This window comes from Protopterus annectens, chromosome 5.part0 (genome assembly GCF_019279795.1).
Source record: "Protopterus annectens isolate FY-2018-M chromosome 5.part0, PAN1.0, whole genome shotgun sequence".
Lineage (NCBI taxonomy): Eukaryota > Metazoa > Chordata > Ceratodontiformes > Protopteridae > Protopterus > Protopterus annectens.
The window spans coordinates 1,446,373,882-1,446,400,633 of record NC_056735.1 but is presented as its reverse complement, the minus strand read 5'-3'; the positions used below and the strand labels follow the sequence as shown (position 1 = coordinate 1,446,400,633).

At 41.6% G+C, this 26,752-nt stretch overlaps 1 protein-coding gene across 2 annotated transcripts in view; it reads right to left on the bottom strand.

Moving 5' to 3' along the window:
• TPP2 (tripeptidyl peptidase 2) overlaps window positions 1–26,752 on the bottom strand; it is a 2,672,548-nt gene that overhangs the window by 967,981 nt on the left and 1,677,815 nt on the right. For both annotated transcript variants that reach the window (XM_044071246.1, XM_044071247.1), the window contains exon 21: window positions 1,289–1,426. In XM_044071246.1, the coding sequence (XP_043927181.1) occupies window positions 1,289–1,426 (138 nt within the window). The remainder of the gene's footprint in view (window positions 1–1,288; window positions 1,427–26,752) is intronic.

Genomic DNA, 26,752 nt, shown 5'->3' with positions numbered 1-26,752 from the left:
TGCCTTGAGTATCTTACAGACTGCTTCCATCCATTACGGGCATAGGTACTACACCCCAGGTGTGAATTTGTGATTTCCCTTCCGCTGATCCAAACTGCATTTGAAGAGGGTCATGGAAGCGTTCTGTTTTATATGAATAGGAAGTCTGTTCCAAAGAAGGGGCAAACTCTGAGAGACCTATCTGTCTATCCAGCCTGTTTTCTTTGAGTAGCTGATTATTTAGATCCTTAGATCTGGTGACCCTTGTGCTGTTTGACTTGTGGATGTGTAGCAGCTGCATCAGAACTGGACTTGTGAATGCCTTGTAGGTCAGGAATAGGTCACCCCCTTAACAGTCAGTAGGACACAGAGCAAAGGGATAGGGATTTTAGTCTATCCACATAAGACATGTTGTACACACCCTGAATTTTCTTTGTGGGAAACCTCTGGGGTCACTCCAGCTGCTGTTAGTGCCTAGATAAGTATATGCCAAATTGCACATTGTACTCGAGAATTGGTCTAATGAGGGCTAAGTACAGCGGGGTATAATTTCCTTGGCTCTGGATGCTACCTTTACTTACAAGTTATGCAACACAGGAGGACTTCCTCACCATGGTGGACACATGGCTGTCTAAGTTCAGGCTACTATCTGGCTGTGTATGTAGATCTCTCACCTCTGAGCCTACTTTTAGGGGTGTGCCATTGATGTTGTAATTTTCAGGGGTATTTGACTTCCCAAAGGGTACGATAAAGCATTTTTTTTTGCATTCAGTTTTAGGACATGGTTCTGACACCAATTATTTATCTGAGCTAGACCCTCCTGAAGGATATCTACATCACTGGGATATTCAGTGACTGCCCCTAGTTTGCAGTTATTGGAAATCTTTGTCATCCAGAGACCTTATACATTAGCCTTGTCTTCAGACAAGTATATTCTGAACAGGAGTGGTTCCAGCACTGAGTCCTGTGGCACACCACTAGTAACTAGCCTTTTGCTGGATATGGATTCATCCAATTTAAACATGTGCCCTATCCATGAGCCAACTGGCTAGCCATCTGCTGATCTAGGGATTTATGACCAGTTTTCTGAGTTTATTTATAATACTTGGGTGGGGAATTATGTCAAATGCATTGGTCAAGGTCAAGGTAGGAGCTTCTAAACAACTCTACCATTACAAGAAACTATTGTCATTCAAAATTTCCTGGTGGTGGTACCTAATAAGACAAATATACAATATGGCAGAATATAACTGAAAATACTTCCATAATTAAGTATATTCACCAAGCAAAGAAACATGATCATTACTACCTGATGAGGATATGCATCTCCTGATCCCATAAGTCTTTTATTTTGATCAAACAACATCCACAGCTGGCTATCAAATTCGGAATCATACAGCAGTTCACAAAGCAGTGGGCAACTTGGTGTCACTTCTCCACTTTTAGGCTTTAAAACAAAAATAAATGTTACAAGTATAAAATAAAACGAGGAAAAATGTAACACAGAAAATTCAAGACATAACCATCTAAAACACATCATGAAAGTTCAGCAATACTGTACCATTTTGTTGTCAGCAAACTTATGTGAACCACTAATGAAACATTCTTCTCTGATTGCAGAACCAGAAAGACTGAAAATGCAGTGCAAGGCAAAACCAAAATTAAATATAAACAAAAATGTCAATAAAATTTTTTATTGTTGAAGTCAACTATCTACTAAGTATGTTCCAACAAAGAGGTTTCGCTAACATTTATTTATTTATTTTACATTTGTTAACCGGGGGTGTCTGACTGAGCCAGAAAGGCCCTTTTTCAACAGAGGCCCAGGGAGAAAAGCTCCACATAGAAAAATTACAGATACATTTAGTTATTTAGACATGATCAGTATATATACAAATTACAAAAGACATGTTTTTACATGGTATGCAGCACATCAACAGTTACAGTGGAGAGAACAAACAAAAAATATTAATTTAAAAATAAAGGTAATTAATAGATTTGTGGTCTACAGCTGAAATTTGGAACATAGGTAGAATACATACTTAGTACATAGGTACAGTACATACATTGTAGATTAGCCAGTGTTTGTGTGTAAGATTGAAAACTATTATCAAGTACTCTAGGTTTAATATGTGTACATTATCTGCTTTCACTAGCCTGGGGAGCAATGATGGCACTGCCAACTTTGCTTGAGATGTTGCCTAATGGGGTCTTTAAAGGAGGCTTTGGATGATGTATTTTGAATGCTAGTGGGGACAGTGTTCCATTTTTTAGTCACTGAACTACTATATAGTGCGTCTCCAAAGCTATTATAGCTGTTGGTGACTTCTAGTAGTAGTTTGCTTGATGATCTAAGAGACCTTTGGCTGAGTGATGTACTAGGTTTTTGAGGGCAGGACACGTATCGGGGAGGTAATAGATCGAATGACAGAGACAGAGCTGATTGTAGGTTAGGAAGTTGGGCAGTTCAAGCCAATGGAGCTGTCTCAAAGCAGTACAGTGATGAGTTCTATATGAGCAATTTGCAGCAAAGCGGGCAATTCTGTTATAGCAGGCTTCCACTTTGCTTAGTTCAGTTTTTTTTAGATTAGTCAGAATGGGAGATGCATAGAGTAGGGTGGATAGAAGTTGGGAGCGAGCAATGGCTGATCTTGTGTTGTTGGTAAGAAATGGTTTGATACGGTAGAGTGATCCCAGTTTGGCATGTACTTTTTTAATAGTTAAGTTGAGATGACTATCAAATTTTAGGTGGGAGTCAATGGTAATTCCCAATAGCTTAGCCTGTGTCACTGGAGTGATTGGAGTAGCATTTGTGGAGTACATAGTGAATTGTCTGTTAGCAGTGATTTGTTAGAACTGGTCATAATTATAAGCTGAGTTTTCTTTGGACTGTGGATAAGCTGGGCTTTGGTAAGGTAGTTTTCAACGTCAGAGAATGCTACTTGATTTGTTTGCAGGAGGGTGGGAATGTTTTGTGCAGCACAGATTAAGGTAGTGTCATCTGCATACTGAATGATAGATGCATGCTGTGTGGAGGTATGGAGGTCATTTGTGAAGACTGTGAATAGTAGTGGTCCTAAGATAGAACCCTGTGGGACTCCTACAGTTATGGGCAGCTGAAGAGAGAGAATTTTCCCATTTCACAGCTTGGTACCTGTCAGTTAAGTAGCTTTGGAACCAGGTAAGGGTGGAATTTGATAGGTGATATTGGTTTAGTTTGTTTAGCAGGATTTGGTGTGAGATGGTGTCAAATGCTTTGGACAAATCCAAAAAAAGAGTTGACACGTGTAGGCCTTCATTTTTGAGACGGTTTACTGTGTCTGTGAATCAGAGGAGGGCTGTAGTGGTACTATGGGCAGGTCTGAAACCATGCTGAGTAGGTGACAGAATGTTGCTGTCTAGGAGATATTTTAGCATCTGGGTATGGATGCATTTTTCTAGGATTTTGGCCAGGGGGGAGAGTAAAGCAATGGGTCTGTAGTTATTAAGTTCAGTGGAGGTCCCGCCTTTTTGTATGGGTGTAACATAAGATATTTTCCAGAGTTTGGGCACATAGTTTTCAACAATTGATCTGTTTATGAGAGTGGAGATTAGGATAGCAATAGCATCTGCTGTGAGTTTCAAGAAATAGCTGGGGAGTAGGTCGGCTGCTGTTGAGGTTTTTAGTTTGTAGAGCATGCTTTCGATTGAAGTGGTGGACACTGTTTTGAGGGTAAAGCTTGTATTAGTGTTGTTTGTGTTTGGGGGGATAGTGAGGAAGGAACTGTCCTGTGATACTAAGGATAGAACTGAGTTCACAAAGTGGGAGTTGAATTGTGTTTCGATGGGAACTTTAGTGTCAGCGTGGTTGGTTTGGGGGTAGCCTTTTGGGTGGATTTTAGTAGCTGGTTTACATTTTTCCAAAATTTTTGGGGGTTGTTTTGGTATTTAGTTTGTAATGTCTTGTAGTAGGATTTTTTGTCCAGCCTAATGCATTTCTTTACACGGTTGCGCAGTCCTTGGTACTTAGTTAGGCTTTGTGTTTCTTTGGGTTTTTTTTATAGTAAAGCCAGGCAGTATCTCTGGACTTGAGGATTTGTTTGGTTTCTTTAAGGAGCCAGGGGTTTGTAGAGGTTCTAACCTTGATTTTGCGCAATGGAGTGACAGTGTCTAGGTGTCGTAGAAATGTTTTGTTGAAATATGCTACAGCCTGGTCAAGTGGGAAATGTTTTTGGTCAATGTTAAGGATGAAGTAGTTAGGTTCGGGGATACTAAATTTCCTTCTATTTTGAAACATGGCTTTTTTTCTGAAAGAAAGGGACACCAGTAGCATTTCTAACAAAAATTTCACATTTCCTATTCCTATTTGCATTGCTTCTTATTGCATCAAGAAAACACTTCAGGATAATTGGAAGATCATTTTAAGAAATGTTGATCTAGCATGGGTGGTGGGTGATCATCAATCTGTTATTTACAAAAAAGTTCACAATCTTAAAAGATTGCTTGAGTTTGAGGGCCCCCCCCCCATACTGACAAATGTTCATGGACTGTTTGGGACTTAACCCCTGTTTTTACTGTAAGCAATATATATATATTGTTTTAATTCTGCTCAGTCTTTTTAATTTTAAACATTTGCAAAAGACTATTTAGCCTAAGGGCAGATTAACCTGTAAGAGTACTGGGGTTATTTACTTCGCTTTCTACACAAATTGTGAAAGTTTCTATGTTGGGAAGACAACTAGACATCTATATAAAATAATTTATGAACACAGATCTGCTATAAAAAGATCTGATCCTAACAACGCTTTGGCAAAGCATGCAGGTGATTGTTTAAATGTTATGAAATTTACTTTTTTAGTTATAGACTATGTTGATTCTGGTAAATTTGTGGACATACTGAGCATAACCTTGGAAATGAACAGCTGATATAGCCCGATTTAAACAGCGTTTTTAACATTGTTTGCTCAAAAACTGTTTTATTAGTATTCAACTAATACTTTTTATTTTTTTATTGGTTGGACAATTAATTAAATTTGTAAATAAAATCTTTTTTAATTAAAAAAAAAAGAAAGAAAAGAAAAAAAGAGGGCATTCTTCTCTGACTAATTTCAAATAAGTACAATAACTGACGATGTCAGTATGGTATACTGAAGATTTAACAATGGCTGGTGTGGTTTAATCATGAGGACAAAGGCAGAGTGATTAAATAAAGCCAACTGTGGGTAAATCTTCAATATACCACATCAAGGAGTCTGTTATTGCTATTATGCAATGACATTGTTTAAGAAAAAAGTACTTCCTTTTCTTAAATACTGTCTTTTATAACAGTGCCATGGTGGTGGTCTACTTAAATACTGCCTTTTATAACAGTGCGATGGTGGTGGTCTACTTAAATACTGTCTTTTATAACAGTGCCATGGTGGTGGTCTACTTAAATATTGTCTTTTATAACAGTGCAATGGTGGTGGTCTACTTAAATACTGTCTTTTATAACAGTGCCATGGTGGTGGTCTACTTAAATACTGCCTTTTATAACAGTGCCATGGTGGTGGTCTACTTCTGCTGCATATCCTGTTTCTTTTTATGAGGTACTGCGCATGCATATGGGACTTGTGCTTTGGAAAGGAAGCAACAAAGAAAGGAAGGGCTCTGTTGCTCTTTTTTTTTTTTTTTATATAAAGAAGGTTTAGGACACTTTAGGGGTAGAAGAGAGACAGAATGCAGGAAATACAATGAAAATCAGGCATGTTTCTTTAGTTTTGAATAACATACCTGATTTTAGTAGTATTTTCTCCATCCTGCCTCTTTCATATGTCAGAATTGCTAACTTTATTTATTTTTGCTTAAAAAATGTAAAAGTTACAGTATAAACCAATGGAAGAAAGTCCGGGCGACCATACCTTTTCCATTGGTATATGCTTGGATTTACAATGGGCACAATAATGGCTGGGCTGACCAATCAGTGTACTACTTTTTGAATGCTAATGGCCACTCGTATAATATGACTTACTCTCAACTCAGAATGTTATGTTCTACTTCACCACAACTTTACAGAAATATAGAAACATTAAGTCGATTTATTTTTTTCTATTTGTTAACTAGGACAGAGCACAGCAGTCCAGGAGGGCCCTTCCTTTTTTTTTCTTCTTGATTCAGTCCAGTAGCACTGCCTGGTTAATTGGCTTGCTCAGAGTCACACAGTAGGAAAATGGATGTTGACAGAATCAAAACCTGGACTACAAGAAACAGTGTGTTAACAGCTTGCAGGCTTAATCCTTTGCACTAACTGCCAGCCTTGCTCAATTTTCTGTTCTCTCTCATGCTTCGAAAGTGCAAATGTAGTCATAATTCTGAGGAATCCACTATATGCCTTTCATTGTTGAATTATTTCTTCTCTAGTGACTATTCAGAGCGCTCATGCACACAGATTGAAGAATTTAGACATATACACTATCACCCGAACTGCAAACATGCTAAGAAAACCATACATTTTAACTAAAGTCAAATATGAGATGATCAGTTCAACAGAAAACAAGAACCCCTGCTGGGTAACACAAATATTTCCGTAAAAGCAGACTTTGTATTACCCTTCAAAATGTGGTATGTAATTAAGATATATATGTAGTCTACCAGACATTCACCAATGCCTATGATTTGGTCTTACAAACAGTGCTACTAGGAAAACTACAGAAGCTGGATTATCAGCCTGTGACTGATGAACAAGACTGTGGTACAGAAGAAGGGTAGGACTAGCCCACTGGAAAGGTTAACAAATAAACATATAAAAGTATTCCCTAATTTGAGAGTATGTACCTGTTATCCAGATGTAGGTTTGGGGGAATATGAAATTAAATGAATATGTAACTGAATTATTTACATGTGCCACAAATGCAGACAGTTTGCGTTTATATCACATTATCGAAAGATGAAAATAGCGAACGCTATTTCATCAAACCTAAATATCTAAACCACATATTGAACATTCAGAACAGCAAATTCTTTCCTTGGGAAAAGATTTGCTATTCTGAAACACATACAGAAAACACAAGCACACCTAAAAAATATCAACACACACACATACACTTATAATCCTACTACTAACCCTACACTAAATTATACACACACTACTATCTATCCACTTACCTTAACCCAAACCCAAACCCTAAGGCCCGTCACTATCACACACTCACCTAACCCGTGCCCTAACCCTAAACTCACTTAACCCGCGCCTTAACCCTAACTCACCTAAACCACGCCCTAATCCTAGCAACCGCACAATTGCACATTTACCTGAACCCGACCCATAACTTCCACCACAGCGCTGAAAATAGTGAAGCCACAGAACCGGCCCACCGAATTCTTTCCCTAGGAAAGAATGTGGTGTTCTGCAGCTTCGCTATTTTTAGCGTTTGCTCAAAACGGGACAATTTTAGAACATTCAAAGTTTTAAAACTTCAATGTTCTGATATAGACCCGACAGTTTTGCTTTCTGGAAACAAATCATAAGTCACCTTCTGATCTTAGGCTACTGAGATATACATGTTGGGACAAGGACTACACAAAATACCAGAAACTTGTAAGTTGTTTGAGAACTCTCTCTGTGAGAGCTGATGCAGTGAAGTCAATTCCTTGAAAGTCACACTCAGAGTCAGTGGAATTTATTCTTTACCTATTGTGCAACTGAGTAAATGGTATATTTAAGTGTGAGAGCTGACCCCCAACATAAGGTGTACATAGGGGCTTGCCTCCTTGCAAAGGAAAAAAAAATAGTTGGATTTATTCCTGTGGCTCCAGAGCTTGACAAAAGATTGACATAATTCTAAAATGCCACATTCTGGAGGCTGAACTCTTTGCTAAGGGATGCTAAGTTCATGAAGCCTGAATCCCCACCATGATCACATGGATGAATGGTGTTCGGATGGGGTTCAATAATGAAGTGAAGAATAAAGAGCACAAAGTGACACCTGGCAATTTGGATCAGCCTCCAGGTGCAATAAAGGAAGAATTTCAGAAGTGTTAATGGGCCAAGGGTAAACTGTAGAAGATGAAGGATAAGCTCATGTGCAGTTGATTTCTAACATTTTTTTCACCTGGTTTAATTTGTAAAGTCACTCCTCCTGGTTACACAATTTTTACGTAACATGACTGAGCAGTTTTTTAGGAGACATTACATGAGCTTATGCATAGCTAAGGAACAGTATCCAGTGATTATGGTTCACAACATCATAGCACAAAAGTCTGGCATCATTCTGTGTCACATGACCTTCTACAAATAAGTGCTAACTTAAGATCACACTTCAAATTAAATTCCTTGGTGTTTAACAAATTATTAGTAAAGTACAGTTGTGTACATTTACCATAAATGTAGATGTTCGAGTGTATTCACTGTTGCAGTCATTACATTTGGGTAATCTGCTGGCAGTTTGCCCTCAGTCTGCCTGATTAACAAAGTCTTGGGTCCTGCGTCGGATGCTGTCCCTTCTTCCATGACGTCAGGTCGTCAGGGGTATAAAACATGCAGCAGATGTCATTGCATCAGTTTTTCTTGCCCCAGATGTCAGGTGCCCCCAAATGGAGAGCCAAATATTTAAGTAATTAAAAACACTAAAATATACCTCCAAACAAAAGCAAATACACCAAAAAGGCTTTTAAGCATAGTAAAGGAAAGTAGAGGTACAGTAAGAGAAAAACAGGGGGCTGGAGGGAGGGTAACCAGGACTGCAACAGTGAATACACTCGAACATCTACATTTATGGTAAGTGTACACAGCTGTAATATGTTCTTCGTGTTTCACTGTTGCAGTCATTACATTTGGGTAGATTCCCAAATCTATGGTTGGGAGGATGGATTTATACAGCATTAGGACCAGCTATAAGGCCCTGCAGGACAGCAGTGGCAAAGCCAGCTCTGGATTTAGAAAAGAAAGGTAAATGGTAATGGTTGGTGAACGTATGAACTGAGCTCCAGGTAGCTACTTTTAGAATGTCTCTGGTAGGAACACCTCTTGAGACAGGCTGTAGAAGTAGATGCAGCCCTGGTGGAATGAGATATGATCTCCTGGGGGATAGTTTTACCATGGTGCATATAGCAAAAATGAATTCAATGGCTTATCCATTTGGAAATAGGCTGCTTTGAAATAGCCTTTCCCTCTGCCCCTGCAGCAAATGCCACCAGTAGTTCAGATTTTCTTAGAGATTTTGTCCTGTTTAAGTAAAATCTAAGTGGTCTGTGTACATCCAATCAATGCAGAATCCGCTCCCCCTTGTTCTGTGGATTGGGAAAGAAAGTTGGCAAATGAATATTTTGATTAAGAGCCACACTGGATACCACCTTAGGCATGAAGGATGGATTGGTCCTGAGAGACACCCTGTCCACAAGCAAAATAATGAAAGGCTCCACTGCCATAAGAGCCTGTAATTCAGAAATCCTTCAAGATGAAGTGACTGCTAAAAGGAAAGAGGTTTTCCAGGAGAGAAATTTTAAGTCTGCAGTAGCAGCTGGTTTGAATGGAGGGAGAGTGAGTTTTTCCAATACAAAATTGAGGTCCCAGGCAGGGGTTGGAGCTCTCCTGGGTGGTCTTAAGTTTTTGGCCCCCCTGAGATACTGCATTAACAGAGGATGAGAGAAGAGGGGAAGTTCTGTGTTGTAATGAGCTGAAATGGTTGAGGCATGGATTTTTACGGAAGAAAAGGACAGGCCCTTGTCAAGCATCTCAGTTAAGTATTGTAAAATCTGAGGAATATTGGGCACTGCTGTGCTTATCCCTTGTGATTGATTCCAGGCACAGAATCTTTTCCATTTGTCAGCATAAGATTTTCTAGTACTAGACCTTCTTGCCTCCGAAATGACATCCATCACAGGTTTGCTGAGGGATGTTAAGGGTGAATTTAGGTGATTAGCCACACTGCAAGATTCAAAGTTTGGAGCTGAGTGTGCAGAATTTGGTTGTTCTGCTGAGGCAGGTGCCAAGGTGAAAGGTGTGACACATTGCGCAGGAGTGGGTACCAGTGTTGGCAAGGCCAGTCTGGAGCAATCAAAATCATTTTTGGTTTGTCCTGTTTGACTTTTAGTACAACTTTGGAGAGCAGAGGCAGAGGGGGGAAAAGCATAGACTGATGGTTTTTTCCAGCTACATGATAGAGCATGCACTTTCCAGGCTTTTTTGTGATGAGTTCTTGTGCAGAATTTGTCCAACTGATAGTTCTGGGGTGAGGCAAAAAGATCTATGTCTGGACTCCCCCATTTGCGTGTCAACATGTTGAAATTCCATGGTTCCAGTTTTCATTCATGTGGGTCCATGAGATTTCTGCTTAGTTCGTCTGCCAGAGTATTCAGGTTTCCCGGCAGGAATTGAGCATGTAGTTGTATTTAATAGGTCAAGGCAGTGTTCCACAATGCCATGGCTAGTCTGCAAAGGGAGTAGGAGTGTGTACCTCCCCTGCTTGTTTATGTACCACATAACTGTGGTGTTGTCTGTCTTTATCATTAATTGTCCTGGATGAAGGTAGTCCTTGAAGGCTGTACAGCTAGCATCTCTCTGATTGATATGAAGGTGCATTTGATTTGGGCTCCATTTGCCCTGAATGCACTTCCCTACAGATGAGCCCCCCAAGATTAGTCTGATGCGTCTGTAGTTAGGGTTTTGGTGGCAGGGGGTGGAGTGAATGGCAGTCCCTTGTTTTGGTGGCAGGCCTCTGCCCACCATAGGAACTCTAGTTGCAGGCAAGGTATGATAGGAATCATTGTTTCCAGGCTGTGACAATGTTGACTCCATAAACTTTTTAAGTACCAATGAAGTTTCCTCATATGCAGTCTTGCATATGGAATTAAAAGAATGCAGGAGGCCATGAACTCCAAGGCTTACAGAATTTGTCTTGCCGATAGCAGGGTTTTTGTGGCCACCTGTTTGAAGTAAGTTACCAAATTAATTTGCTTTTCTGGCGTAAGGTAAGCCATCTGGGCAGTTGTATTCAAGCTTGCACCCAGGAATGTAATTTTTTTTAGAGGGTACCAGTTGTGATTTCTTTTCGTTTATGGTGTACCAGATGATTCAAAAAGTATGTCCTGGCTTTCTGCCTGAATTAGACAATTGTCCAGGTATGGGTATATTTGAATATTTCTTTGCCTGCAAAATGCAATTACTGGAGCCAGGCACTTTGTGAAGACCCTGGGTGCAGTAGATAAGTCAAAGGGCAGTGCAGAGAACTGGTAATGCAAGTAGCCTGCTTTGAAGCGGAGGTATCTTCTGCAAGATTCCCAGATTGGGATATGCAGGTAAGCCTCGTTTAAGTCTAGAGTTACCAACCAGGCATCTTTGCCTAGCATAGGAAGTAACTGTTGAAGAGTCAGCATCTTGAATTTTGGAATATCCAGAAATGTGTTTAGAGTAGATAAGTCCAGAATTGGATGCCATGATTTCTTTTCTGGGTACCAGGAAAAGTCTTGAATAGAAATCTTCTCTCTTTTCCTCTTCTGGTACTGGTTAAATAGCCCCCATGTTCATGAGGGACAGTACTTGTTTCTGGGCCTCTGCCCACTGGTTTGGGGGCAGGTCTGTCCATCCATTTGGGATTGGCAACGTGTGGAAATGAAATCTGTATCCCTGGGATACTATATTTAAAACCCATTTGTCCTGGGTTATAAGTTGCCAGTTTCTTGCATGAAGTGCCAGTTTTCCCCTCAAAGGGGCGGCTAAAAAGTAAGTGCTTGGTAAGTGTAAAGGGAAGTCATTGAGACTGCTTACCACAGGGAGGTGCCTTGTTGTTTCTAGAGCTGGAGGAGGAGGCACCCCATTGTTTTGTTCTAAAAGTCCCTTGTGACTGAAACCTGGAGCCTTTGGAATGTCTGGGTTTGACTTGAGTAGCTCTCGAAGGAACTGGAAAGGACCAGTTCTAAGTAGGCCAGTGCCTACTAAATCTTGGAGGTTGCACTTGTAAGGAATCTTTCGCAGTTTGCATAGATTTAGCTTTATCTTCCATCTTTTTTAAAACTTCTTCAACCTTATTACCAAAGAGACAGCCCTGTTGTAAAGGAGCATCCAACAATTTTGCTTTAACAATTTTGCTTTAACATGATCAGGAAGAGTTTGCTCTTTGAGCCAAGCATGCGTTCTTAACACAGACCCAGTTATAGCAGCCCTGCAAGAGGCCTCCAAAGAATCAAAACCACATTGCAAAGTATGTTTTTCAACTTGTTCAGTTGAATACAATAAATCCTGTAAATCTTTATTTTTAACACAGTCAGAAATTAACATCATTTTCTGTTTAAGCAGTCCCATGATATGCTGCTGAGATTTAAGCATATAAAACTGACAGTTTAAAGCCCTGATTGCCAAGGTTGCAGAAGTGTAAACCTTCTTACCCAATCTATCCAGCACCCTAGAATCTCTATCAGAAGGGGTAAGATTTTTAGCAGTAGAGGCCTTAATGCCCTTGGGACCCTGAGAAATGGTTTCAGGATCTGCAATAGGATTTTTGAAAAGGAATTTGTGGGAGTCAGGAACCCTGTAGTATCTGTCTGGCTTACAAGGAGCCAGAGGCAGAGAATCATGAGCCATACTAGATTCTGAAAAATCAAGAACAATGTCTAGAACAGGAGGTATAGCCAAAGACCTATGCTGAGGAAGAAGAAGAAAATCCCTAAGTTTCTTTTTAGATTCAGAGAAATCCTGACTTTTCCAGTGGAAATGTTTCCTTAAGGTGTGTAAAGCTTCCCCAAAAGCAAAATCCTCAGAGGGAGAATCAGAAGGAATGGAATCTTCTGTATCAGAGTCCTCATAAGTAGGTATAGATAAAATCCTGTTCATTAGAAGAGTAAGAAGAAATAGAATCCTGTTCAGAAGATTCATAATCAATGTCTTGCCTAGGCCTCTTAGAAGGGGGGGGGTGTTGGTTACCCCTGATCAGAGTAATTAAATCTTCAGCCATTTTGATCATTTGTTGTTTAGGCATAGGGGCCTACACTTGTGGCCCAGGCGTCGGTTTTTAGACATAGATTTAGATTTTGGCCTTAGTTTTAAAAATGGCATTTGTCTAATATACAATTCTGTAGGCCTGAAAACACCCTCAGAAGCAGGTGCCTGCACAGTGGCTCCGGACCCATCTAAGGTAGAAACATCCACGGGTTCCATAATTGAAGCATCTCAAGGCATACGAGACTCCAAATTGGTCTCAGTAGAGGCCTGCAAATCAGAAGTAGCAGGTATCAGAGGCTACGAAAGCACCTCACTGAGTACTGGCGACTGGCTTAGGGGAAGCGTCGTTGCCAGTTTTGGACCTCGATGGCCTGTCTCTGTTTTTCTTTGCGTTTTTTAGGTATTCTGGTAGTCAGATTGCTAACCAATGACATTTCTGGACAATTAAAGCATGAGCTAAAATATTTAGAAGCAAAAATATACCGACATTTAATAGGGCGTTGATTAAATTTAGCACAAAACCGACAGCGAGGTACATTGTGGTCAGGGCCTAGGCAAGGAATACAGTACAAATTAAAATCCTTATGCGGTATTTGCTTCCCACAAGTAATGCAATTATTAACTTTTACTGACATTGGTAAGGAGCAAGAAAAAGTTTCCCCAACGGGGCTCTTAGCTTTTTAGTTGAAGACTTCGGTTCTGAAACTCGAAAATGAAAATTTCAGGAGTCTGCCAACCAGCACTTGCGAACTGCTTCTGCTTCTGGCACCGCGTGGCAAGAAAGACTGATGTAATGGCATCGGTTGCATGTTTTATACCCCTGACGACCTGACGTAATGGAAGAAGGGACAGCAACTGACGCAGGACCCAAGACTTTGTTAATCAGGGCAACCTGCCAGCAGATTACCCAAATGTAATGACTGCAACAGTAAAACACAAAGAACATAATCATTATTTCTGGTTATTCCCCTTCTGCCATCTTTGTTTCCCTGTTTGGTTTGAGAAGGCATTGATTGCTTGATCTATTTTTTAGAAAGAAAAGATAATTTGGAACATTTGTAAGAGGAAGCCTAAAAATCTTACAAATTCCATGCATTAATTTCCTCCCCTCATCAAATTGTTTGAGGACCTCAGTAGTAGACAGGTGACACAAAACCTCCTTATCTAAAGGTGAACTTAAAATTTCAGACTTCACCTCATCAGAAAACTAGTTTTGTACCCAGGCATATCTGCTCGACACCACAGCAGTGGCCCTGGATACAGTATCTGTGCAATCATACACTCTTTTTAAGCCATGCTATGATACCTGAAAAATATCAGAAACAATGGAATTTAGATAGGAACTACCTTCGGGAGGAAGTATAGCAGATTACTCTATTTTCTTCTGAGAATTTGGCAGAATTAACTTTCACACATGAATCTGACAGTTAAGAATTCTAAACGCCACAGTGGAAGAAGGAAATGGTCTCTTATCACATCTGATCAATACCTTTCTTTCTATGTCCACATGCGAAGCATTGGAAGAAGCCAAAAGTTCATTTACAACTAGCAAAGACGTAGAAATAGGATCAGGGTTAGACCTGAGATGGGAAAATGTACAGTTGTGTACACTTGCATAAATGTAGATATTCGAGTGTATTCACTGTTGCAGTCATCACACTTGGGTTATCCTGCCAGGGGTAGCCCTCAGTCGGCCCGAATACCAGAGGCTTAGTATTTTTGGGTCAGTTGCTGCCGCTCCAGGACTGACATCAGGTCATCAGTGGTATAAAATCAGGCAGCCAATGCCATTATATCAATTTTTCTTGCCCCAACTGTCAGGAGCCCCCAAGAAGGGAGCTAGGTTATGGTGGAAGAACACCACCAGTAGAAAGTAAATACCAAAAATTCCCTGTAAGGAGAGAGGAAGAGAGAGAGAGACAAGGGGGATGGAGGGTGGGATGGAGGGTGGGAAACCAGAACTGCAACAGTTTATATACTCAAACATCTACATCTGTGGTAAGTGTACACAACTGTACTATATTCTATGTGTTTCACTGTTGCAGTCATCACACTTGGGTTGATTCCCAAACCTGAAGTAAAGAGTGGAGGCAGTCAAGAAGACTGGGGGCTTGCTAGGATGCCCTGCAAGACTGTGGTGGCAAAGCCTGCCCTGGCTTTGGAAAAGATAGGCAGGTGGTAATGCTTGGTGAAGGTATGAACAGAAGTCCATGTTTCAGCCTCCAGGATGTCCCTGGTGGGGACCTCACTGAGAAAAACTGCAGACGTTGAGGTTGCCCTGGTGGAATGCATTCGGACTCCCTTTGGGGGTGGTTTCCTGTGCTGTTTGTAGCAGAAATGGATGCAGTGTGCTATTCATTTGGCGATTGTTTGGATATGGCCTTGCCCTCTACCCCTGTTGCAAAGCTGACTAGCAATTGGTCAGTTTTCTAAAAGATTTAGTCCTATCCAGGTATAATCTGAGCTGCCTGTGCACCTCTAGAGAGTGCAGAATCTTTTCCCCTTGTTTTGTGGGTTAGGGAAAAAGGTGGGCAAATTAATGGATTGGTTGAAAGCCACACTGGACACCACTTAAAGCATGCAGGATGGGTTAGTCCTGAGGGAGACCCTGTCAGCATGGAAAATGATGAAGGGCTCTACAGCCATGAGTGCTTGTAGCTCTAAAACACTTCTAGCTGAAGTGATGGCCAGAAACCAGGCTGTTTTCCAAGAGAGGAATTTTAACTCTGCTGAAGCTGCAGGCTCAAAGATGGGTAGGGTGAGCTTTTCCAAGACAAAGTTAAGGTCCCAAGCTGGAGTAGGAGCTCTTCTGGGAGGCCTTAAGTTGTTATCCCCTCTTAGGAACTGTTTGATGAGAGGGTGTGAGAAGAGAGATGGCTCTGTGCTGTAATGAGCAGAGATGGCAGAGGAATGAATTTTAATAGAAGGGAAGGGTAGACCCCTTTGAAGTAGGGCTGCTAGGTAATCCAGGATGAGAGGCAGGGAGGGCTGTGCTGTTTCAGCTCCCTTAATCTGGATCCAGGTGGAAAACCTTTTCCATTTGTCAGCATAGGATTTTCTAGTGCTGTGACATCTGGCCTCATGTATAACATCCAGGACTTGTTTGCTTAGGCTGGCAGCTGGAGGAGAAGTCAGGGAATAAAAGCCAGGCTGCCAGTTTCAGGGTCTGCAATTGTGGATGCATGAATTCTCCATTCTTCTGGGTCAGGAGTGTTGGGATCTAAGGTAGGTGCCATGGTGGCAGAGGTGGCAGGCTGCGCAGCAGTGGGTATCAGTGCTGGCATGGCCAGTCTGGGGCAATCAAGACTGCCCTTGGTTTTTCCTCCCTTATTTTGAGTAGTACCCTTGAAATGAGTGGTAGAGGGGGAAATGCATAGATCGAGAGATTTTTACCCATTGGAAGGCTAGATCATCCACTTTCCAGGCTTTGCTGAGAGGTTCCTGGTGCAGAATTTGCTGAGCTGATGATTGGAGTGGGAGGCAAAGTGGTCCACCTTCGGGGTGCCCAACTTCTGGGTTACAAGGTTGAAGGTTCTGTGGTCTAGCTGCCACTCATGTGGGTCTAGCAAGTTTCTGCTTATGTCGTCTGCCAGAGAGTTTAGGGAGCCTGGCAGGAATTGTGCTAGCAGGTGTATTTGCATGGCTGAGGCCATGTGCCAAAGGGTGATGGCAAGCCTGCAGGGAGGCTAAGAGTGAGTCTCTTCCTGCTTGTTGATTTACCACATCACTGTGGTGTTGTCTGTTTTGATCACTAGAGTTCCTGGGGAGAGTAGGGGTCTGAAAGCTGTCAGGGCATACTCAACAGCTATCATCTCTTTTTGGCTGATGTGCAGATGTATTTGATTTGGGCACCAATGGCCCTGAATTCACCCGCCGTCCAGATGTGCACCCCAGGCATAGTCTGATGTGTCTGTGGTGAGGGTCTGCAGTGTGGGGTTGTGAGAAGTGAAGTCCCTTGTGGTTACATGCTTTCCTTAGACAGGGTATCATAGGTATGATAGTTTCCAAGTCTTGAGAGTGCTGACACCAAAGGCTTTTTAGGTACCAATGTAGTTTCCTCATATGTAGTCTGGCATATGGAATGAGTAGTATGCAGGATGCCAGGAGCACTAGAGCTTGCAGGATTTTCCTTGCAGATAACTGGGTTCTGGTGGCTAGTTGAGAGAAGTAGCTTGTCAGGTATGCTTGTTTTTCTGGAGTAAGGAATGCCATCTCGTATGCTGTGTCCAGGCTTGCTCCCAGAATACAATTTTTTGTGTGGGGACTAGTTTTGATTTCTTTTTGTTGACAGTATACCCCAGGGAGGTCAGTAGGTCCTTTACAAAGGTCAGGTGCTGTAACAGCTTTTCCTGACTGTCCGCCTGAATCAGGCAATCATCTAAGTAGGGGTAAATTTGAATATTTCTTTGTCTGCAAAAAGCAATGGCTAGAGCCAGACATTTTGTGAAAACTCTGGTAGCAGTGGATAAGCCAAAGGGAAGCGCAGAGAACTGAAAGTGCATAGATCCTGCCCTGAAATGTAGATATTTCCTGCAAGAATCCCTAACTGGGATGTGTAAGTAGGCCTCTTTTAGGTCTAGGGTGGCTAACCAAGTATCCTTGGAAAGCATAGGAAGAAGCTGCTGGAGGGTGAACATTTTGAATTTTTGTATCACCAGAAAAGTGTTTAGAATGGATAAATTGAGGATTGGGCACCAGGTGCCCTCTTTTCTGGGTACCAGGAAGAGTCTGGAATAGAAACCTTGCCCTAGCTGGTCTGCAGGAACACGATGTATTGCCCTCATGGACAGCAGGGAATGGATTTGATTTTTAGCCTCTGCCCACTGATTTGGAGAAAGCTCTAGGAATCCTTATGGGGTTGGCAGAGTGTGGAAATAAAATTTGTATCTCCGGGACACTATGTTGAGGGCCCATCAGTTGTTGGTAATAGAGGCCTATTTGTTTGCATGGAAGGAGAGTTTTCCTCCTAGGGGCACAAGCAGGTGGGCAGAGGTAAGGGGTGGAGGTGTAAAGTCATTGTGAGTTCTTACCATAAGAGGGTGGTTTAGCACTCCCTGTTTTTGAAGAGGAGTAACTCCATTGCTTAGATCTCTGCATTCCCTGGGACTGCTGTCTGGGGGGTCTCCTTCCCCTGGGTTTTGGCTGAGCTGGCCTGGAGGAGGCTGGAAAGGACCAGTTCTTAGAGGGGTAATGCCTACTGAATCTCGGAGGCTGGGCCTGTAAAAAGTCTGTCTGCATAGATTTAGTTTTTTTCTTCCATCTTTTTTAAGACCTCTTCTGCCTTGGTGCCAAACAAATTGTCTTTGTTCAATGGTGCGTCCAATAATTTTGATTTGACATGGTCTGTTCCTTAAGCCAAGCATGAATTATAAGGACAGAACCAGTGACTACTGCCCTGCAAGTTGTTTCTAGGGTGTCAAAGCCACATTGCAAAGTGCACTTAGTAATTTAGCTTGCAGAATGTATAAGCTTTTGTAATTCTTTACTTTCTGCACAAGCAGGAATGGAAGATATTTTTTGTTTGAAGAGTTCTGATATTTTAGCATGTGGAACTGACAATTTAGTTCTCTAACAGCAAGAGTTGCAGAGGTGTATACTTTTTTTTACCCCGTCTAAAGCTCGGGAATCCCTGTCTGAGGGGGTGAGATTCTTAGCTGAGGTTGCTTTAATTCCTTTAGGTCCTTGGGAGATCACCTCTGGGTCAGCAGTAGGATTTTTGAAAAGTAATTTGGGAGAGTCAGGGACTCTGTAGTACCGGTCAGGTTTCCTGGGAGCAAGAAGAAGGGTGTCAGGAGTCAAACTGGATTCCATAAAAACATCATCCACAACATCCAGGACATGATGAATGGCTAAAGGTTTGTGCTGTGGTAAATCTAAGAATTACCTAAGTCTCTTTTTTGACTGAGGATAGTCCTGACATTCCCAGTGGAAATGTTCTCTTAAAGTATGTAGGGTTTCACCAAATGAAAAACCCTCAGCAGGAGAGGCAGAAGGAATGGATTCCTCTGCATCATAATCCTCATAAGCAGACAGGGGTTGCATGTCTTCATATTTAGAAACCTCAGAGTCATCGGACTCCTGTTCAGATAAAACTACTGGGGACAAGTCTCTTTTTTGTTTGGAAGGGGTAGCCTGGCTTCCCCTAATAAGCTTAATAAGGTCTTCCATCATTTTAAGCATTTGAGTTTAAGGCATGGAAGCAGGTGCCTGAGCTTGGGACGTCATTTTTTAGGCGTAGTTCATACCCTGAGCCTTAGAAACTCGGTAGTTTTAGAAAGAACTGAAGACGCGAAAGAAGTCATCCATTTGTGTTGAGTATTGGTAGTGCAAAGAACTTCCTCGGAAGCCGGTGCCTGGCTCAGCGGCTCCGGACCCATCCAAGGTAGAGACATCCACAGGATCCTTAGTCAAAGAAGAGTATTGCGGCATACCAAATGGGTCTGGGTAGCAGCCTGTGAATCCACAGAAGTAGGCACCAGGGCTGCGAAAGCACCTTACTGAGGCTCGGAAAACTGATAACTAGCTTAACGGAAGAGTCGTCGGCAGTTTTGGAACTGTGCAGTCTGTCTCTGTCTTTCTCCTTACGTTTTTTCGGAAGATCAGTAGGTGGATGGCTTACCGAAGCCATATTGGAATACGAGGACTGAGAGTAAAAATATTTAGCTACAACAAGGGCCCAATGATGTATAGTTCTGGCATTGAACAAGGCACAAAAGTGACAGCAAGGGACGTCGTGGTCTGGGCCTAAACAGGTGATGCAGTAAGAATGGAAGTCTTGTGTGGTATTTGCTTTCCAAAGGCGAGATAATTGTTAACTTTTTATGACATCGGTTAGAGCAAGAAAAAAGGATCCCCAATGGGGTACTTAGCTTTAGAAGACCAATTTTAATTCAAAAATGAAAACTCGGGTAGCGGCCGACCGGCACACATGCAAACTGCTTCTGCTTCGGGCTCCTCATCAAGAAAGACTGATGTAATGGCGTCGGCTGCCTGATTTTATACCACTGAAGACCTGACGTCAGTCCTGGAGTGACAGCAACTGACACAGAAATACTAAGCATCTGGTATTCGGGCTGACTGAGGGCTACCCCTGGCAGGATAACCGAAGTGTGATGACTGCAACAGTGAAACACAAAGAACATCAAATGTTTATTAGTTTAAGAAACTTTGTAAAATCTGACTTTTTGGGAACTGAATGTTGAGAATCAGGATTATTACAGACAGCTTTAAATACATCCTCCAAGGCTGGTACAATGGGAGTGCAAACAGGCATACCTTTCGCTAACATATAATATCTCAAATTCAGGGGGAACATCCACCCATTCCCATAAAACACATCATTCATCTTGACTATTGTCATAAAAAAGGAAAATTCCTCCAAAGAAGTTTGTGAAAACCAAGCTTTCTCTGAGTCAGAGAATTGGGTTTGGGAATCTGTAGGAGAAGAAACACCGTCAATGTCAGAATCCTTTGACATGTTTTCCTCATTAATTTCTCTGCCAGCATAACTGCCAGGTAAGGATTTTCTGAAAACCAGGATTAACAGCATGTAATAATTGTCTGGCTAGGTTGAGAAAAAACATCTTTTGCAACACACACTGCATCTTCATCAGATAAGGCAATTCACATGAGGAGCACACTTCAATGGTAGAAGAGCTCTGAAGGGCTTGGCACTCATGCCACTCTTTCTTAAACTTTTCTCAAGCTGCTTACCACTTTGGGCACGTGGAAGATGCCTTTACACTTTGAAAGCTGGCCATCTGTTAAACATTTAGCAGGATTATAAGCCATATAGCTAAGGCATCTGTGGCAGTAATCAAATGATGAACATCTACAACACACATCAACTGACAGACACCTATAGTCTAAAAGGATCCCAACAGATTAAAATGTCATGCTAGATTACTATTATAAACTGTACTGGGAAATTCAATTTATGGAAATATGTTCATGGTTCTACTATTAGTAGGCTATTCTATGGCTCTCAATAGTAGACAGAGATGCTCTTGGCATACCAAGACCTGCACCACATTGGTGCATGTCATACAGAACATACAGCAAACCATAATGCACACAGGGAAATTCCTGGGTCCAGATGAATTCCTATGGACATTTATAAAAAGACTGGACTGGAACTGGGAATGGAAGGGTCTATCTAACAATACATGGCTTCACCATACTATTTCTCCCTCAGTGGCTCATGACCAAGTGATAGTACTGCCCAAAGGATATAAGCACTACTTGAGGTTTTCAGTCAGTTTCCTGTGCCTATATTACAACATCGAAATGTCATAATATCGAACAGCTAAACATCAACCCATATTCATCGCAATGCATTTACGCAAATCGATGAATACTTACAGTGCAAAAAACCCCACTTGCCCCGCAATCCCATGTAACTAATCTAACCTAAAACCACCCACACCACCCCCCACACCCCCATAACTAAATATACCAACTCAGAGATCGCACTACAGTGGAGAAAAGGCCAACACCGTGTAGTTAGCCAACTACATCTTTGTCTTGGAAGTATTCATCAATTTGCATAAATGCTTTTCGATAAATACAGTTCAATGTTTAGGTGTTCGATATTACATTTCGACGTTGTAATATAGAACCAATTTCCTTACTAAGTTTGGAAATCAAAATACTAGTAAAAAATGTAACTGGCAGATTGGATAAAACACTGCCAAAATTTACAAAAAGGGGTCAGCATAGGTTCATTAATATACAGGCAAGTCCCATGAAAATTGTTGGGCAATGCCAGCTTTCTCTACAAATTTCAAGAAATTTCACAAGAAGCAAGTGTAGTTTGTTTGATATTTGGAAAACCTTTGTTATAGTTATTTGGGATTTTCTCTTTGAAAACCTACAGCAAAAGGACATGGGAGATTGGTTCACTACCTGGACAAAAGTTAAGTAGAAAGAACCCTCTTCTAAAGCACTGGCTGATGGAACGAGTTCAGAGATAGGCATTAAGAGATATACAAGATAAAGGTGCCTCCAGTAACTTGGGTTATTCTTGTTAGTTCCTGAGATCAACAGACTGCAGCAGGAAGTTGATGGATTACTGAATTCTCCTACCCAAAAGGATAGACGCAATACTTTGGTCACTCAATCACATTTTAGTATTTCACTGAAGATTCTGGATTACATCTCAACCTAGATAAAGTATCTTTGGTTTGCACATGCCAAGGAAAATGCAAAGATCCATCTGAGGCCATCAAAGAAGTGGATTACTCAGAATACTTAAGAGTAAACTTCAGAACATGTTTTGGTAAGAACATTTATTAAAACATAGGGCAAACCAAAAACAGGCTGGATGAAAATGGAGGAAGTAAGGCTTACTCTACCACAAGCAGAATGAAGGGGGCAATATGACAATGCCTATGATTGGGGATAGTGGCCATATGATTAGACAGGTACTGATACATATTACGACTAAACATCTTGGTCTACAAGAACTGCAGAATAAAATAAAGTACCTTTCTGTAAGTAACCTTACCATTAACAGCAGATGGTCAAATGATCACTGCTGCAGTAGCTTAAGCTATATGGGTTATATCCTATAAATATATAACAGATAAACAGCTTCCAAAGCTTCAGGGTCCCTTCCGTGCACCCAGACTGTTAACGTGAACTGAGCTGACTAAAAAGGCAGGTTTGGGTGCCAAGCCCTTCAAAGCTTTCATACCAACAGACAGGGAGCTGTGAAAGGGCAATGATAGGAACACACATGAAAATAAATTAAGTTATGTACTCACCATGACTATCTGTGTTGTCCATTTTCATTCTTCCTCAACGTATGGGTTTGGATCTGATCCCCAAATCTGACTTGGCCACATATACCAGACTTTGGATCCAGCTCTCAAGCTCATCCCTCTACCAATAATGCCTTAAGTCTATCCCCACTGCCTCAGATCAAGTATGTCACCATATATCCTATAGTTAAACAGAGGCAGGTATAGGTTCAAACTCTGAAAATGTAGGTTCCAAATACAGTCCAATAGGTCTATCCAGAAAAAAGGATGGGGGAATGGACACGAAGGAAGTTGAGGAAGAATGAAAATGGAGAACACAGAAGCCTAGTTATAGTGAGTACATAACTTTTAAATCTGATGTCCTTTTCAGTCTTCCTCAAAGTATGGGACAGAGTCCCCAGCTATGTTGATCTTGGGCGGCCCTCATGAAAGGGTATTCTGGAGTACTGCCAAACCAAAGGCAGCTCCGTTTCTGAAAATGCTATACAATTTGTAATGAAAGACAAAGGTATAAGTTTTGGACCATGTAGTTGCAACACAAATATCACTGATTGATGTTCTTGACCAAAAAGCAGATGAAGGAATCGTGGATCTGGCTGAATGAGTGCTAGGAGGTTTAGGTGATGTCATACCTTTTTGATAGTAAATCCATGAAATACAGTCTATGATCCATTTAGCTAGGGTAACTTTAGAAACTGAATGGCCTAGGCAATTTGGAGAGAGAGAGAGACACAAAATGATGGTGTGATTTTCTAAATTGCTTTGTCCTGTGAAGGCAAAAACGTAGTTGTCTGCGCTGGTTGATACTAATTTCAGAAGTCAGTTTAGGTAAAAAAAGGTTTAGTCCATAAGAAAACCCTAGAAGAAAGAGCCTGGGGTTCCGATATTCTTTTTGCTGAAGTTATAGCTACCAAGAAAACAGTCCTCCATGATAGAAATTTTAGAACAGATTTGTCTGATGATCAAAAGGTTTTTGTATTAAACCTCAATTACAGCTGTTAGATCCCAATGCAGTGTTGGATCCTTAATCAGAGGTCTCAGAAAAAACTGCCTTTCATAAAAGCTTTACACAAGCTAGAGAAACCAAGGAAAAAGATGTGTTCCCTGTGTGAAAATTAAAAATTGCTGCCAACTAAAGCTTAATTGCAGAGAAACTTAATCCTTCTTTAAAAAGAGTTGTCAAAAAATGAATAGCAGAAACTGGAGCAGAAAGGGCCAATTTCCTTATCTAATGCCCAAATGGAGAACCTCTTCCATTTGCTACTGTCAACTTTTTTAGTAGAATCTTTTTGAGACACCAAAATAATGTCACATACAAGTGAAGAAAGCCTAGGCTGGCTAACTATTACTGGAAGTGGAGGAACCATGTAGTTAGCATGAGGGCCTGAATGTTGGGGTATTGAATCCCTGATGGGTGAGAGAGAAGATACTGAGTAAGCTCCAGTATCTATCGAGGATAACAGAGGTGAGACCGTAGAAAGGGGAAACAAAATTGCCGATGTCAGAAGGGGGCAATGAGGATTACTGAGCTCTTCAACTGATCTGCGTTCTGTAGAAATTTGGGAATTAAGGGCATAGGCGGGGTAAGCATAAAGGAATCCTGGGGACCAGGCGTGCATCAGAGCATCTCCTCTGAGGTAGGATAAGAGCAAAGTGCTTGATGTAATTGTTACGTGTTGTTGAGGGGGGTGGCAAATAGGTCACAGCAAGGTCAGCCCCAATGCCGGAAAATCATCTCTGCTACCGACTGATTAAGAGACCACTCGAGGCATCAGAATGGATCAGATCAGTTTTTCTGCAAGCATGCTGGTCTTCCCTGGAATGTGGGTAGCAATTATAAAGCGGACTGATGAGATCACCCATTCCCAAACCCTCATGGCCTCTCTGCAAAGTTCGAGCTCCTCATTTGACATGTTGTCAGTCTGAACTGCAATAGTCCCTGAGGGAGAAGTATCTTGAAATGCGGGCAACGCTAATAGGTCTGCTCTCATCTCTAGGACATTGATATGTAACTTGTTCTCCTGGGGGATCATGTGCCTTGAACCATGCCTCCTTAGAAGTGCCCCCCACCCCAGCTGAGAAGCGTCCATGGTCACTGTGGCTACTGGGCTCAGTAGAGCAAAAGGTCTGCCCAGAAAAAGATAATCAGATTGTATCCACCAGTGACTGTGTTGCTTGCAAATTGGAGTGAGCTTTACTTGAAAAGAGAGGGGCTGATACAGAATGGACCACTGTACAGCTAGAGTTCGTTGGAGAACCTGCATAAAGAAGTGCGCTAGAGGAAGAACTATTGCTGCTGCCAGTGACACTAGTGTTTGAAGTACCAACCTTGCCAGTTGAGATGGGTGGGCAAAGATAGCCTGCATTCTGAGAGATGTAACACGGTGAAGAGGGAAACATGATACCTGTGTTTTTATACTCAACCTGAACTGATGAACTCAAGGCTCTGAACTACTGTAAGTTTTGATTTGGCAAGATTTATTGTAATTCCCAAAGTTTTGCAAATCTAGAGCAAATAATCCCTGGCCTGCTGTAGCAGATGCCTGATAGTATGCACCCTAAAAACCTGTAGAGTGCATCCAGTCATCCTTCTGTAGAACCATGACCAGCAGCTTTTGGATTTCTAATGCTGTGGCCTTCCTCTGACAGGGTTGAACACTGGGAAGTTTCTTTCTTTGGCAATGAGGAATAAGGGAAAATGGTACACAATAGCCTCTGGATATTATTCTTAACACCCATAAATCTCATGTTATACATGCCCAGGCATCTAGATGCAAACAGAAACAACCCCCGATTGCCTCCAAAGCTGGACAGTCAGGCAGCACTTTAGGAGTGCTGAGAAGGCCTGTCTGAAAAAGAATCTCTAAAACCCTGGTTCTGTAAGCCTCATCTGCCTCTAGGGTGACATCTACCATTAAAATTTCCTCTTCTGCATCTGGAGGAATTATCCCAAACACAAATGCTGAAAAGGTCCTGAAGATTTACAGAATCACATTTTCTTACCACCTCTCTGAGATATAGAAAATTTGATCCCTATGGCAGACAGGGTCTTTCCATCTTGTTCACTGAGGGTAATCATATCCTTTACTGATGGCCCAAATGAAGAAGTGCCACTGAATGCAGTGTTAATAAAGGATGTCTTACAAGGCTCCACAGAGTCACAGAGCCGTATCCAGGCATGTCTCCTTATGGGGATACCTGAACCGGCTGTTCGTGAGGTACCCTCAGCTGTGTGAGAGATTAACGTCATCAAAGTGTTTGATATAGATAGGAAAGTGGTCAGTTGAGAGGATGTTCTTTTGAAATCCTCAGCAGACATGGACTCAGAGTATTTGAAATTTCCTTAGTCAAATCTCTCTGAAGTCTAGTAAAATGCACCACATACTTTAGTAACCTCAGGGCGAAGGTAGCTGAGGCAAACATGCCCTTGCCAAATCTGTCCAATGCTCCAGATTCTCTGTTAGGTGGATGGACAGAGCAGCTTTGTTCCACTAGCTCTTTCTTAGTGGTTGCCACCAACCCACCATAGCATCAATTGAGATTCTTTTGCTCCACTGGGGTCTGTCTGTAGATGAGGTTAACAACTTATCGGGACATTCGTGGATGGGCTCGACCATATCTGGCTCTTTCCATGCTTGTCAAGAAACCAGATTAATAAGTTCATCTGCCGGGAGCGGGGGTCACTCAAGACGTAGACGGACCAGAACCAAAAGCCTCCAAGAGCACCAATTCTTCTGGTGAGGGATTTTGGGATGACCAACAGCCTTTCTGTTTCAGGACTTCTGAAACATCTAGAATAAAACAGAATACAATGGAAAGAACTGTTAGAACACCAACAAAAATAAAAAATCTCAAGAGCACCAGTCAGCACGACAGAATTTTTTAATTTGTTTTGGTGGTGTACAAAGCCTTTCCTTTGTTTCCCATTTTATTCTACATAGCTCTTTTGTCTTGATCAATGCAACATGGCAGAAGGAGGGGTTGTTGAGCTTGATTACAATATCAATGACTCTACTGTGATGGTTTTTACTGAGAGTTTGGGTTGTGTGCTGCAGATAAATGAAAATCTGTTACTTGCCACCTGCAATGTGACTGACGTTTCGGAATCTGAGCACTCTAA